At 33.7% G+C, this 17,038-nt stretch overlaps 1 protein-coding gene across 1 annotated transcript; it reads left to right on the forward strand.

Moving 5' to 3' along the window:
- Positions 1–8,877: 8,877 nt before the first annotated feature.
- On the forward strand, positions 8,878–14,476 carry LOC140760036 (MACPF domain-containing protein At4g24290-like). The gene is made up of 7 exons (XM_073096819.1): positions 8,878–9,311; positions 9,870–10,108; positions 10,634–10,835; positions 10,910–10,987; positions 11,059–11,242; positions 11,461–11,627; positions 13,602–14,476. Exons 1-7 carry the CDS (start codon positions 9,042–9,044, stop codon positions 14,313–14,315), a joined length of 1,854 nt encoding a protein of 617 aa, XP_072952920.1. The 5' UTR covers positions 8,878–9,041; the 3' UTR covers positions 14,316–14,476.
- The last annotated feature ends 2,562 nt before the right edge of the window (positions 14,477–17,038 follow it).

Here is a 17,038-nt window from a genome sequence, read left to right on the forward strand (position 1 = left end):
AAATATAGTGTTTGAAGTAAGATGTGAAATTGAAGGAAATGAATAGAAGACAGAAGGATTGAAATCATATACCTAGTAAGGAAGCCAACATAGAATCCGGATCAAAGTAACAGTCATGACTAAGGGAACTGCGATAATAATTTCTCTATGATGGCTTCAAGAAGAGTTCTTTAAGTGAGAAGATTAGGAAGAATGAGAACCACACATAGAATGTTTGGCGAAAAGCTCCAGTGGAGGAGGTGGTAAATGTGCAAGGTCTAAAAAGAGAAGACAGGAGAGTGAGAGACCAAAAAATATATAGATGTGAAGGCAAGAGGAAGATAGAAGAAGATGGTTCACTAAACTCCCTTGAGTTTGAATATAGAACGACACAGATAGAGGAAAAAAATAGTGGTAGTTAAAAAAATATTTGTTGAAAAAGTTATATGGGACAAAATGGTGGCAATTGAAGAAGCAATGGAACGAGAGAATATAAATATGGATATGAAGGAGGATCAAAAAGACACTAACGAAGAGAAGTATGAAGATTGGCAAGTCGCAGTTTACTCTGATGGTAGTATTTTGGATATGGAACTTTTGTAAGTAGTGGGGTCATAGTTTATGAAGAAATATGCTAGAAAGAAGGCTAGAAAATCTCTACAAATAGCAATATGGAGGAGCATTTAAAATATTATCAAATTAGAATATCAAAATAAGCTTATTCAACAATAAATGGTGGAGGCTGGTCAAGCAAAATCTTTAGATTTGGAGAGGAAGAAAAAAACCTTGATAGATAAAGTTCTATTTTCACGATGTTTGTGTTTTTCTAAGTTTTCAGATTCTGAATTAGTTTCCATTACTAATCCTTATGGAGTTAACTTATAAATTATCTAAGAAAAGAAAGAAGAGACTTTACGGATTTTGAAAGCCCTTCAAAGGGAAAGAGCTAAAAAATATATTGATTCATTGAAATTAAGGATGGAAAATGAGAGGGAACAAAATGAGAATTTACGAAAGACTTATTTTGAAATATAAGTGATGTGAGAGCACCTAAAAAAGAAAGGGAACAAAGAAACTTATTCTATAAGAAAATTTAGGCTTTTTGTGTGTTCAAGAAACTAAGCATAATGTGTCGAAGAAAAGAATGATTTTGGCTATGGGAGGTGGTAGGATCAAGATGTGGTTCTATATCCATTCTCTGAGTTATTCTGGTGGTATTCTCACTGGAGTTAATGAAATTAAGTTGGGAATTATTATTTGGAAAAAAAGGATTCATACTTTCTCTTTTTGTGTGTATAATAAAGATATGGATTTGAAATGGATTATCACTAATATTTATGGGCTTCAGAATTAGGATGATAAACTGAGGTTGTGGGAAGAGTTACCGACAGAGTGATTACTGGCTAATAAGAGGGTATTTTAATGCCTACTAAATTTGTGGAGAATAGAAAAGAAACAAAAGGCGATAATAAGGAGAGAAGAATCTTTAATATGGTGATTAATTAATTAAAAGTAAGGGAGTTTAAGATGAATGGAAGGAAATACTCCTAATCCATGCTTTGAATAAGATGAGGTGGGAGAAGGGAGCTTCTAGGTAGGACTGGTTGCTGGAGTGAGGAGGGAGAAGAGACGGAGGATTAACCTCGGTCGTAAACGAGAAATTGGATTGGATTCAGAGGGGGCGGACGGAGTAGGGAGAAGTTGGCTCAAGCCTAGATGCAAAATAAGTTCTAATAATCAATAATTCTAAGTTGGTTGCCTTTTCACATATTTGGAGGGTAACTAATCATCTAAAAATCCTAAACAAATCATGTTATGACTTAATTTATTTGTCAATCGTGCATTCGAACTCCTCCCGATCACATTCGAACGCCCTAAAACATGGATCTTGATGTGCGAACGTAAAATCAGGCGTTCAAATAGCTAAAAACCATTCTTTGGATGTGCAAACACGAATCAGGCATTCGAACACACTTGCCAGAAGCTATCTTAATTTCTTAAAACATAAATAGAAATTCATACAATTTGAAGCGGCTTAATCATGTCTACTGTGTATCTATATTAAGAACCGTAATATTTAATTAACTCACGTAAGCCACTAAAGCAAGTTATTTAAGTTATGTAAGCTTCCAAGATAAGTTCTAGTTTGAGTCGTATAAGCCTTTAGGGCTAAGTCTGGGTAGAACTCATTGTACCCGACTTCTATATATAGAGGAGATGGGCTTCTTTATTTAATTATTCAAACATCTAAGCATCTAAGCATTGAGAATTAATTGAATTTAGTTATTTTTTTATTATTGCATTTATTTTTTTATTATAGTCATTAGATCAACTTTATATTTTCAGAAGTAGATCATAGCTATAGAACCTCTAAAGCCTCTAAACCCTAGTTATCACCTCTCTATCAGCCACCCTTGGTCGTCTGCCACTCTCCGACAACCGCAACAACATCAAATATTTACTATTATGCCCCATTTTGGCCTTACTCTACAATTTTAATTATATCTTTATATCCAAATATCTGATTGATGTGAAACTAAAGCTATTAGAATCATATCTCATGAGGCTATGATTACCTAAATTTTCATAATTTTTTCTTATATTGGAATCAATCTAAATCTGGCATGTAACAAATTATGGATAACATGAATATATATATATAGTAAACAGTAGAATAAAAAAATTTGAGAGACTAGTTTCAAAGGAAGAGTATCAAGTGAAAAAGGGAAATTCTAAATGGTGGCTGATTTGGTTTAGTGTTTTATTCAGATTTATTTGGCTAGAAAGAAATAATAGAATTTTCAACAGCCTTTCTAAATCTTGGGAAATATTATCTCACAAAATAATAAGGCTATTCTATGCTAGGTAGGAATCCAAGGGAATGAAGATGTGAAGAGAGGAGACGGCTTGTGCAAGGAGATGTGGAGAAGAATCTAATTAATGTGGGCTAATTTTGGAGGTTATTGTTGCTATTTCTATTGAATGTACTGCCTAATTGTTAACTATAATTATGTAGGCACTAGTAAATATTTGGATGATTTAGCTCCAGTTTTGAGAGCTTGTTTCTACGGTTTTGTAGTTGTTTTGATATGTCGGATACTTGGATTGTATGACGGTCTTATGGATGGTGATAGAACTCCTAAAACTTTGGTAGTATGTTTGCTTAGTTCTGTTGGAGTTTCTATGTTGTAGTCGATATTTGATGATTTTGTGTATTAATCTCTTTGGAGATTAATGGTTTTTAAGTTTTAACAAAATGGGGCTGCGACCTATTTGTTAAAAAAAAATTTATTAAATGTACAGGGTGTTATTTGAAATTTTTTGAGAAGATCTTAGAATTTGACCCACCAATGCTAGAACTAGCCAAGAAATCCCTCAAACATCTCAATTTTCCTATTCTCGGTCAACTTTTTAGAATTCTATAACATATATTATTCTAAAATATTTTAGGTTATCTCGTAAAATAGTACAAATTTTTTTCTCTTTCAATAATTCAAAAAGTCTTGAAGAATAAGTTGAACATTAAGGTCAATCTTCTTAGTAGCATAAGAAACTAGGCTTATAATATGTCAAATAGTTAGGTTGACCAACTAGATTAAACCTTTTATAAAAATATATCAAAATAGGCAAACTCGATCGGCAACACACACATCGTAATTTACCGTCTTAATAAGGTAACAAAACTATTTGGGTCTTCAACTTTTTTTTGGTATTACTAATATTTCTTATAAATTAAATGATATGATATTCCTTCAGCCTCATTCATTCACTCGTAGAATAAAATTAATTCTAGAAAAATTATTCTAATTTTTAATACCAGAATAGAATAAGATAGCTAATACTAGCACAAATTATTCTAATATTTAGTTGAATATTAGTATAAAGAGTAATAACTAAATTTAATGTGATATAAAGTTAATAATACAGTAATAAAAATAGCGAATTTGTAATATTTTAAATCAAATAATAAAAATACCTTTTAGGCAAAATAGTAATTTTATATTATTATTAATTTAAATTTTAGAATTTGTATAAAATAGGAAGAGAGATAATAATAAATTAATATACCAGAAAAAGCTAAGTTGATATTTAATTATTATACCAAAATAAGAAGATTTATTCACAAGTGAACTAGGCGTAAATCCCAATAAAAGCTTGGTAATTTATTTGTTAGTTTAGGTAAGCATGATGCTATGAGTAGTTTGCAAGGGGTAGTATTGGTATCTAAAATTTTCCTTCCGGCCTATTCACAGTTTAATTAACTGTCGCTATTAGAGAAATTAGTCAAAGGTGTGTTGTTACCTCTAGGACTACTTCATACGACATATTTATTTCTTTTCTTTTATTCACTTTGCCTTCAAGGGACCCGTAGCACGCCAACCATGACCTGCTACGGAAGAAGCCAACCAGAGTCCACCATTTGTCCTTTTTAAGGGATAATTACATTTAGCCCCTGAATTATCAGGGTTTTCCTCGTACGCCCTTGAACTATTTCATTATCAATATAGACCCTGAACTAAGAAAAAAATTTAGATAGAGTCCCTAACTAAGAAAAAAGTAGATATACCGACTCTCCTAAATAAGCATTTTCTTAAGCCAAGAGGTCTTTATGGTAAAAAATAAAGATAGTTCAAAAGAGCTAAGTATACTTAGTCTTTTTTTAATCTCTCAGACAAGGATATTTTCATATTTTTTAGCAGATTACGTTAAGTTAGACCAAATTCTAAAGTCTTTATTTATATAACTTAATCTCCTAACAGTTCTAATATATGTGAAAATTGTTTATTTTTTTTATCAAAACTAACAGTAAAACATTTAACTGTTTTTCCTTTATATTGAATTTTATTACTATTATTTACAATGTCAAAAATGTAAAAGTGAAAAAAAATCGAGATAAAAGAGACATTTCATAAAAATTACTTTTCCAATTAATTGATATAAAATAAAACAGGACATTTTAGTTATTTTTTATTAAAATTAATGTTCAGTAAGGCAGTCTGAATATTAGCGACAATAGCACAGGGGGTTGTAAATTATATTTTAACTACTTACTAGCAGTTAATTTACGTTTGGTTTAATTGGGATAAATCCCAAAGCATATGAAAGTAGAAGGTAAATTCAAGCGACCTATGGAAAATACTACATAAAAATATGCGTGGTTCGCCAACGGGGTTTAAGTTATTTTATCCAATAATTTTGCAAAGAAAATCATTTTGTATACTAGGGGCAAAAACAAATCAGATACGGACTAGGATAATGCTTAACCCATATTAGGATCCATATTTTTTATCTGAATATGAATACGAATATGAATATTGGACGAATAGCAAAATTTAAAATCATATCCTAACTAGAAGGGATATAGATAATTTTCGGATATAGATCGAATAATTTTAAGATAAAATATTAGATCTTAATTTTATGCGAATCAAATTTTAAATAAATTATGATATTTTTTTAGAGATAATTAATACAAAATACTAAGAGTTAAAAAAGGTTTGCATGTCAAATATATTTAAATTTAATAAAATCAATCTCTAGAAATAATATAGAACACATTTAAAAAGATATGCAGGTAAACGAATATTCGATATTCGCCTCCATATCCAAAAATTATATATAATCTATATCCATATTTGCATCTGAGTTTTTTACTCGTATCCAAATTCATATTTGAGTTTTTTCAAAATCCAACCGGAATTCGTATTCGGATTGGATAAGAAATTTTTATTCAAATACTATCCGAATGGGGTTGGATAGCAAGTCTGCTTAGAGTCAATAGAACTCTTTTTTTCACCCCTCCTTGGTTCACATCACCAACAGTAAAGATTCTCTAGAAAATATCTACAAATCACATCATACATTTTGTATATTTTATGATTTATACCCCATTTTAAAGATTTTATAATGCGACTCCTCTTTTTTCCTATAATATTTATTTAACATCCTGAGTTAACTTAACTTAACCATAATCAAACAGAAAGAGAATTATGTTATAATCTATTATGTAACTTATAACATTTCTAAATTATCCTTATACTCATCTCTAATTTTATTCATAACTTGAATATCTATAATTTATTATCTTTTCCTAAACCATGGAGAACCTCGCCTAAAGTCAAGCCGACCTCAAAGCTTCCAAACTCCAAGCTGTGGAGAATATTGCCTAACTTTGTTCTTTGCGACCTCAAAGACGAAGAGCGAGATGGAGAAAATTTGGAGAAAGACGAAGAAAAATGGAGTTTGAATTAGAGAGATGGAGAAAAATGAGTAGGGGGAAGTTGTTAAGGCTTGTACGTCGTAGGGATTTTGAGGATTACTATAGGGTTGTAGTGTTTGATATCTTAGTTTTGTGGAGTAGGGTTTAATTCTAGAAAAGAGGATTTAGATTTTGTAAGATAAGGTTTAGTTTGGGGAAAATGATTTTGTAGAGTAGGGCTTTGTTCTGAAAAAGGATTTTAAGGGTATTTTAGTAATCTTCGAACTAGAATCACATAAATCATATAACATGGTTAATTTCAGTTAGCTAAAGTAACGTCGGGGTATTAAATGAACATTATAGAAATAAAATAAGAAGTTGAGTTATAAAATCTCTAAAGATGAGTACGAATCATAAAATAGACAAAATATAGGGTGTTATTTATAAAAATTGAAAGATATTTAGAGTTGGTTTTAATTTGTCATGCTGTAACTCCCGTTGGTCTAAATCTGAAACTTCAATTTATTATCTAAAACTAACCGTAAAAATGATGAAATGAATTATAGTTTATTAGCGCCAATTTCTTTACCATCTTCAAATCATAGATGTATTTTTATGGGATAATAAAGTCATTTTATGTCATAGTTAACAGCTTGCTTTAATAGTTGTAACTGAAAACTCACGGGAGATAGAATTTCTAGTTTGACCAAATTTAGAGATATAAAAAGTAAGAGTCTTCAAGTCAAAAATTTAAATCCAAATTGATTTAGAAAAATCACATTCTACCAAAATGAGTAGAAGATACAAACTGAACTCAAGTTGGACGAGTGAAAAATACCATTAAGAATAGAAAACGAAAAGCCAAAACGAATATAGGATAAATAAAACACGACTTGACTCACTAAGACACATGGAGAGGTCTAAAGCCAATCGACCTTATATCATCAAGCAATAAAAATAAGACTTACCTACAACGGCTCCCAATACTTTAATGTCAAAGTATTTAAGTAACCCGTCGAAGAGGAATCACCGGACTAATTACTTTGTGAAAAAGATTGCTTTCTTTGTCGGGATCGGAGTGCCGGGTCAATCTCAAATGTAGGAGTCCATGGTGGTAGATTGTAACAAACAAATTTTGCTCCTTCCAACGCTATTGGATCATCATTAGTTGTAGCTTCTAATTAGATATGTGTATAAGTCTCCTTACTCAATAATTAAACAAAATTCTAGGAGGAAACTAGAGAATGATAAGGACAAGGTTCCGATATATTAGTTGAAAACTTAATTTTTCAAAGGTTAAATATATTTTAACCTCACGTATATATATGCCTAAAATTATTTCTTTTTTGTATTTTAAAAAATTTTAAATCAGTCTATATACTTACGACTAAAATAAAACAGTTAAATTTTTTTTTATCCAAATTAATAGAACACGTCTATAAAATTTTAAAATTAAATGATGAGCTGAATTCCCTCAATTATTTATTTTTTATGGACAAAAATATGATTCCTTTCCTATAGTATTTATTTCTCTTCAAATAATACTCACACGTTTTCTTCTCTCATTTTATAAATCGTGCTTACTATATAGTAACTTTTATTGCTTTTAGAAAATTTAATAGTTATATCTTATTTAGAAAAAGATAAATATGGGTTAACAAAATCACATTCAAAACTTATTATTTTATCTAATAAATACGACAGAGGTATTTTAGTCCTTTGAGTGTGCTTCATTAATTTTCAATTTAGTCGCAAGTATATAGACTAATTTGAGACTTTTCAAATTAAAAGGGTAAAGTGATTTTATGTATAAATACAAGAAGATAAAATATATTTAATATTTTTTTAATATTTGACTCAATTTTCTTTGTATGATTTAATTTTTCATAAGCCATGGGACTCGACCATATATAAATCTAATTTGTACGACATATATTTTTGTCTACGAATTTCCTGTCATAAAAATATCACTCGTACTCGTACAGTAAGAACCACAAAAGTTTTAAGTGTTTAAATTTAATTTACATAGGTGATAATTTAAAATTGAGTCCAACCACATACGGGTAAACTACAATTTTACTCTAAAGTGATAAAAAGGAGTTCTAATTTGATATTTAATTTGAAAGATGATTTTTGCAAGTACCGATATATATTTGCAAATTACTCCGTATATTAGCGAGCATTAGCAGTTCATGCTCGTGTTTTGCAAAAAAAAAAAGTGTGTATTTATTGTGCTTTGATTTACAAAATAATGATATAAGTATATTACGGGGAGTTATTTGCAAAATGTAGATAGGTAATATTACGAAGGTATAATTCTTACTGCCTTTGATGGTATTTGACTATTTTTGGAAAATCAAACTTTGTTTCCGATGTTATGTTTGGGATTCTCTTATATGAGAATAAAATCCAAAGACAGTGGGGCTCAGAATTTAAACATTGAGTAGGTTTAGGGCTTAAAATGTAATAAATTCCTTTATACTACGATACCGCAATCGATGGGCTGAGGGATATTACCGGCTCAAACCCGTCACCACCAACCGACCGAGGAGCGACTGGAAAGTCGCCGGTCATCCGCGCCGCTTCGACCTGGTCTGCTCGCATTAAACAAACCCTTCCAAACAGGGTATCCCGTCAACTTCCGGTGGTCCCCACCCCTCTCCCTTAATTCACCTTCTTCCCCCTCAGTCCACCCTGGTACGCTACGGTGGGCCCCCGCCTCGAAGCCCCTCCCGTTCCAAATTCCCCCAAACTCTCTCCCCTCCTCCCTCTCCTCCCCCACCTCTCTCCCCTCCCCAATAAGATCCCCCGATAGAACCCTTCCTCGATGCCTCTCTTGCCCCCATCCTAGAAACCTCGATCGATGGCGGACGAGGCGGGGGCGGCGCCGCCGCGGGAGGCGGTGGAGGTGGCGGCGCTCCGGTCGCTAGGTCTAGGGTTCGATTTGACAGCGGACTTCCGGCTCAGGTTCGCGAAGGGGTACCCGGGTCGCCGGCTCGTGGAGCTCGATGAGGGGGAGGTGAGAGATATCGTGATTCCGGGGGGCGCCACTATTCGTGGCGTCTCCAAGGATATTGGCTGTGATAAGGGTGATCGAATTCGGTTCCGGTCTGATGTGCTCGAGTTTAACCAGGTGATTGATTGATTAATTAATTGGTCTTGTTTTACCGACTGTTGGATTCTTCAAATTTGGAAGTTGTTAGCTAGAAGGAAGAGGACGTGATCTTTTATCTTGTAGAATGGCCAGGGGATAGAGGTTTTCCACCAAGTTATCCTCGAGTAGTAAAATTCGTTGCTCTGAATTAGTATAGACTTGTAGTAGTTATCAGCTACTGTAAGAATATCTAGCATAATTCTTGCTCGTAAGAATATCAGGGGATATGATTTTAACTAACCACTGGTAAGACTCATTGAACAACTTATGGTGGTTGCCATCTTGAAAAGACCTCTTCCTTTGTATTGAGTTGCAGATTTAACCTGATATCTGAGCAGTCAAAATATGTGCAGTCGTTGTTTTACGTGAATCCTTAGATTTAATAGAACTAGTGTGCTAGAACCAAGGGTTGACATAATGACTGTTGTCTGAGATTAAATTCTATACTTGAATCTTCTGGCAGATCTAAAATATTTTCTTTCTTACACCCTGCAATGCAATCCATTTGCTAACCACTTTACCTTACTTTTTTGACAGATGTCTGAATTACTCAATCAGAAATCTTCAATCCAAGGGAAAGTGCCTTCAGGTTATTTTAATGCTCTTTTCGGTTTAAGTGGAGCATGGCTGGATGATGCCAAGGAGACCAAATGTCTGGCATTTGATGGTTACTTCATTTCCTTGTACAATTTGCATCTAAGAGCTTCTCCGTTGGTTCTTCGAGAGGAAGTGAAGAAGGCAGTTCCATCAAAGTGGGATCCTGTAGCACTATCTAGGTAGAAACTATAATATTGTGTTATTTACGGTCACAGAGGTTATGGTCATTGAGGTTTGTCTAATGTTAGTTTCTACTTATATATTGGAAAATAATTTTATGTTTTGTCTAATGTTGTCTAATTTTAGGTAGTTTTTAAAATTACCCCCCATTATTGGCTCCAAAAGACCTATAGATCTGGACCATTTCTAATGCACATTAGGCTACGCATGCAACTTCTATGGATATACTTGATTCAACATGGTCATTTAGATAAATCTAAAGATGAGTTTATAGATAATTAGAAGGTAAGTTATACAACCCGACTAGATTAGTCTTGAATTTCTTCTCTTAGATTAGGATTAAGTTGAGTATATAAATCTCCAGACTATGATATATAACCTAGAGTTTAACTTGTGTATACAGTTGAAGAATTCTATGCTATGAGATCATTAATTCCGTGAGGAACAGTGGTCTTAAAAGTGATAAGCATGTTCTCCTATTTCCTATGTCTCATTTAGCTAAATATGACATTACATATTTGCAGGTTCATCCAGACATATGGAACACACATCATTATTGAAATGGCAGTTGGAGGTCAAGATGTAGTGTGTGTTCGACAGAGTCCTTCTTCAACCATCTCATCTGCTGATCTTAAAGTGCATCTAGAGGATCTTGGGGATTTCCTATTTTCTGATGGGAGAAACCTTTCTCCCCTACATCGAAAGACTAGAGAGGGCAAGAGCAAGGTACTGTGATAAGACCGCTTTGAGTCCTAATTTATACTAGGATAAAGTTGGTTGATGGGTTCCATCTTATTTAGGTGCCTGAGATCTTCGTTAGGATTCTGCAGTCAAACAATTTACAGCTGGCTAGCTATTCAGAGACTTCAAGCAAGGATGTAAGTGTCATTGACATTGATTTTTATTTGCCCACTTACAATGCACTGAACTCAGATTTTCTTCCAAACAGGGCCTTACTGTCATTTGCTCGAAAAGAGGAGGAGATGTCTATTTGTCTAGTCATGCCAAATGGCTACAGACTGTATCCACCAACCCTGATGCCATTCTCTTTAAATTTGTTCCTATCACTTCTCTTCTTACTGGAATTCCTGGCAGTGGATACCTTAGTCATGCAATCAATCTATATCTCCGCTGTAAGTTCACCAAGGAAAATAACTGATTTCTCTTAGTTAGAAGTTTCATATTTTAAAGTAATTTTACTCAGAATTTGTCTGTTGATCCCTCATTATTGCTAAATGACTAAACATACTTTCAGAGTACAAAGCTATCACTGATTCATGCTTTGAGTTTGATTATTTATAGAAAAGATTGATGATAGAAGAATTTGTCTAATATGTTACTTCATTGTCAGATAAACCAGATCTAGAGGATTTACAATATTTCTTGGAGTTTCAAGTCCCTCTTCAATGGGCACCAATGTTCAATGAGCTGGCACTTGGACCACAGAAAAGAAAAGCCTCCTATCCTTCACTGCAATTTAGACTTTTGGGGCCTAAACTTCAAGTTAGCACTTCTCAGGTATGACTATAAATTTTTATGGTCTGAATTTCTTCTAACACAATCTTTTCACAAAGTTTAGCATTTTATGAACATCCTAACAATTTAATCCCTTTCCTTTTCTATATTAGATTATAGATAATCCACTATGATCACCAATTGTGAGAAAATATTTGGGGTCTTTGTCTAAAAAATATTTCAGATAAAAGAAAAGATTAGTGAATGGGTGCTAGAATTTGTAAGCTAGTAAGCATACTTTGAGCCTTCATAGTGCTGGATAGACTTGATGAGAATTTTAGAAAAGAGTCAAAAAGAATTAAGTTTGTCAAGTGAGAAATAGAAAAGAAAATTTTGCTGCAGTAGAAGAAATAAACTTAGTCATGAGTGGAAGTAAAATTAACCAGACTTTATGATGATATCATACGAAAGGAAGTAAGTTACTGTTTGAATTACTTAGTCTTGGTAATCGTTTCTTATATGTCAGGTTGAATTACATGCAATTGAATTAATCCTTGTAACTTTATTGGTTTTAATGAGTGTTTAGTCTCTAGGTGTATAAAGTTCTTTGTGTGTAGTATTTACTTAAACAATGCATAGATGCCCTAAGCTCCTGAGAATGACAGCAATTAAAGGTGGGACAAAATGTTTAGACTTCTAATTTTGTCATGAGGAGATGCAATAGTATATTTTAGCTAGCACGTAAAGATACCTAATTCTATCACGTCAACCTTCCACTTCCCTCCCCTCGATGGGTCCCAAATGGGCGACGAGTGCGACCCGGAACAGCCTCTTGACAGTATCTAGTTTCTAGTCAAATAATGTGCCTACATATAGACTGAAAGAGCATTGAGTGAATAATCTTTCTCATTGGACAAATTGAAACGCTATCAGGAAATCAAACGGAATCATGATTTTCTATAGCATGGTCTTCTAGTAAGACTGAGTTGGAACAAATTACTCTCCTTTACAGTTTGAATCATTAGGGTACAAAAGAAAGAAGAAGGTGCTACTTTCAAGATTCGCTAGCAATATGCTTATTGTTTTAAAAGACTGTAGGTGGTAGACAGTTAAACAAGGGGGACACCTAAGACTTAGTGCTAGTGATCGCCACATAGAAATCAAGCCGGTAAAGGGTAAACAAATACAAGGTTATAGTTAAACAACAGTGTTGATAAACTAAATTGTTCCATTTTCTATGAAAAGTCATTGTAAGCCATTAGAATGTGCAGATATAGCGTGATCTACATTAAATTTAAAGTTCAAGGTCATTATACATGATAAAACATGATAAAAGATATTGAGGCTGGTGCTTAGGCAGACATAATTGGAGATTAGGCTCTCTTCTAAGGCAGGTTCCTACGGGTGAGGTGATTGTTTCATGAAAACAATGGAGATACTACTTAATAAGCCTGTCCTAAGATAGTCTACATTATAAAACCCAAGCAGTTGCATTGAGATATTGTCATAAATTTATCAAGTACCCTCAATCTTTAACTCTTGCCACTTTCCCTTTCCATAAGTATTTACTATCTTTCCCCTATGTGAAAATTTCATTTTTTTCATTAAAATCCCTAGCACATCTTGTTTCTATGAAATATTAAAACCAAAAAAAAGAAAAAAAATTGCTCCATTAAAATTATCATGTAACCTTCCAATCTGAGATAACTTGATATGCAGTGCTCTTGTTAAAAAATATGCTTGTTGAAGTTAATATGTGAATCAAAGAAGGTTCGACAAGATCTATTTTTGTGGTCTATGATGCTCGAGAGGAGATTATGCTCACCTTCCACATGGATCTATTAATGACCTTTTAATAGACCAATATCATGAGATGGAAACATGCTATTACTTTTCTTCTTTATCTTGACCGCCGGTGTTATATCATTACTAAGAGGATCATTTATTTGTGAAAATTTCAAATATTACATGCCGTTGTATTTATGACAATCTAGTATCTGATTCTGTTCCACTGAGAATCCTCTCTTATGATATCAGGTATCTAGTGGTCAGAAGCCAGTTGTTGGTCTACGGTTGTATTTGGAGGGAAGGAAATGTAACCGGTTGGCCATCCACGTGCAACACCTTTCAAGCATCCCAAGCATGCTCAGTAGCTCAATGTCACCAGGTATGTCCCAGTGGCATGGATCAGAAGATGCAGATGCGGGATATTTTGAGCCCATCCAGTGGAAGAGATACTCATGTGTGTGCACATCTGTCGTAAAGCACAACCCAGAGTGGCTTCAGAGAACATCTGATGGGGTGTTTGTAGTCACAGGTGCTCAACTTGTTACAAAAGGGAATTGGGCAAAGAAAGTTCTTCATCTTCGTCTCCTCTTCACACACATACCAAACTGCACGATTAGAAGAACCCAGTGGACTCAGTCACCGGCTGCTTCTCAAAAGGGTAGCTTTCTGACAACTCTAAGCACAACCTTTAGCACCCCTTTCACACGTGATGCTGCCCCTCCTCCAAAGCATGAGCCTGCTCAACTGAACTCGGGAGTCTTCCCTGATGGCCCACCTGTTCCAGTTCAATCAAGAAAGCTCTTAAAGTTCGTGGACATGGCTGAGGTGGTTCGGGGACCCCATGATGTCCCAGGATATTGGCTAGTCACAGCTGCTAAGCTTGTCAAAGAAGGTGGAAAGATAGGGTTACATGTGAAATTTGCTCTCTTGAATTATTCAACACAGGCTGAGACTCTCAATTGATGTACATATAGCAGTCTGTTGTAGATTTCAGGGTTTTGACAACATTCTTAGGCTTTTGCATTTTATTATTGATTTATTGAGTGATGATACTTGTATAGTGGACAGTAATAAAACAAGCGAGGATTGGTTTGTGCAAATTCAATTCTCTTTCACTGGCTTGCCACTGTATGAGTTTTCTGAATCAAGGTACTATTGATTTTTCATTGATCATTTCCTGTGGGTATTGATCAAGGAGGCTAACTTGGGCAGTGATGGAGTTATAGCTGCTCGATCGTGAGATAGAAGCAAGGTTATCAGTCGATTTAAGCTGAACAGAGTCTGCCTCTGCTTGATTAGGTTTGGCTCATTGTGCTATTTCATTCATGAATTACATAGATTATACAATAAAGTATCTTTTGTTGTGATTATAATTGTACCTAGATCTATTTTCTTTTCAAAATTTTAGAACCTTAGGATGACTTTTGCCGCATTTACCATGTTTTGAGAATTATTGCAATGATGATCTAATCAAGCCTTTTGGTCTCTGCATTACTACAAAATTCTTGACCGGATGATAAGTATGTAATTTTTTTAAATAAATTATTGTCATATTATGCATGTGTGTTTGAGGCTCTCCTTCAATTTCAAAGACTCTGGGGGAAGAACCTACATTGTTCTATGTTTTGGTAGTCCCTGACCCATGCCTATTTGGTTAAATGGAATAGAGCCTCTATTCTGAAGTAATTCGCTTTGTTTTGGATATATCTATTCCATATTTTGGTTATGATAAGTTTTCTGAAATAACTCGCCACTTATTTCAAAACTAAAATGACTCATTTGCCTTCTTGTAATATATTAAAATATGAGGATATATTATGGTTTAAAATCGGTTGAACAATATAATGTAAATTATAATAGGTCTGTAGTGAAAAATATTTGGGCATGATATATTCATTTGTTATTTGTGATGATATTTATATTGCATAAAATTATGACGTATTAAGTTAGATTTTTTTTTGGCCACGAATTGTCAAAATAACTATGAGAAGATAATATAATATTAATAAAATAAAATATAATTTATATTTAATTTAAAACCTATTTTTTATCTTTCTCCAAAAAGAAAAAATAAATAGCAAATGCTTATCTACATTCAACTAAAAACCAAAATTTTATTTTTACACTTATTTCTCTTTTTTCAACCAAAAATCCAATCAGAATTGGAATAAAAAACAATTCTTTATTCTAGAATAAGTCCTCATTTTATTCCACTCACCAATTTTCTCTTATTCCACAACCAAAGCTGCGAGATATCTATAATATTTGTTATATAGAGTAATGACCAAGATTTTTAATTAACCATATGAAGCATGTAGTTTAAGTTGGAAGGATGTTGAGGTGTACCGGATTTGTGGATAAATGGATCTCTTAGATCGAGGCGTACTGAATATTCCCCTGCATTTGCCTTTCTTATTAATGATTCTATAAGTCCTTGAATGAATGGATCCTCTAGTCTTCGACAAAACTTCGCTTATTTATTTATATTGTATACTCATTTACTGTATGATTTACAGATAGCAAATTTTTATCTGATCAGAAATGTTAAAACCATCCGAATTACCATTGTAAAAGCGAACCAATATAAAATAGAACGGACCCTTGCAAGCTATGGAAACACACTATTTACGTGGACTACCACAAATAACAGCGTAATTCATTGTTAACGTACAAATTGTGTCTTTATAAGTATCGATTACATAGATAACCTACTAGTTTGAAGTTAATAATGCTACAAAACCACTACATAGTTTGTTATTTCTTTAACTTATTAGTAGTTATATAATGTATTACGTAACCTTAAGGTAAGTATAGTAAAATGTCCTTGATTCAGAAAAGAGCCTATACAAAACATGGATTGCAGTAGTAATAGATCATGGTGAAGCTAGAGGAAGAAAGCAAAGTTTACCTGGAAAATGCTCTACCGGGAAAGAAGACATGACAAGTGTTTGTCAACATGCCCTAGCGGAAGAGCAAACTGAGTTGGCTACTATGGTACTTGATGATGTAACATTTTCCAAGGATACTCGGGAGGAGGGGATTATGAGAATGGACAATAAAGGAAAGAGAAAATTGATGGAGAATTCCTATGTGAATTCCCTAGAAAAGAATTCTCCAGTCTATTTATCTGAAATTAAGGAAGGAGAATCAAAGATAATTATTAAAGAAAGAATTTGGAAGGGAGAAAAATTCTGGTGGAAGAAGAGAGTTGGCATAAGATGAGTCGGTTTGCATCATTTGTAGAATGGAGAGAGAGGATAAAAGTGAAAATGAGGAGGTTGACATCCAAGAGGAAATTACTTAAAGGAGACTAGGAAATGATTGTACTTTTTGAGGAGAATATTGATACACCTTGTTATGACATTTTCTTACTGTATTAGTTATTTATTTTCATTAAAATAAAATTTTTGTAGGTTACGTTCAAACGTAGAAAGGCCACGTTCAAACACCCTTGCGAACGCCTGTATCAGGTTCGCAAATACAGAGGATACGAAAAGTACGTTTGAATGCAATCAGGTACGTTCGAACGCGATCGGCGGGATTTCACTAGGATTAGGGTTAGTTATTATATTAGGGCTTGTTGGCTAGCTTCTATAAAGGTGTGCATGACAGCTAAATTCATTATGCTATTGGATTATTGATTTCTTGCCTCCTATCTTCTCTCTCCTCCCTCTTCACCATCCTTC

Source organism: Typha angustifolia, chromosome 1 (genome assembly GCF_048772165.1).
Source record: "Typha angustifolia cultivar Huaian chromosome 1, ASM4877216v1, whole genome shotgun sequence".
In the NCBI taxonomy this organism is placed as follows: domain Eukaryota; kingdom Viridiplantae; phylum Streptophyta; class Magnoliopsida; order Poales; family Typhaceae; genus Typha; species Typha angustifolia.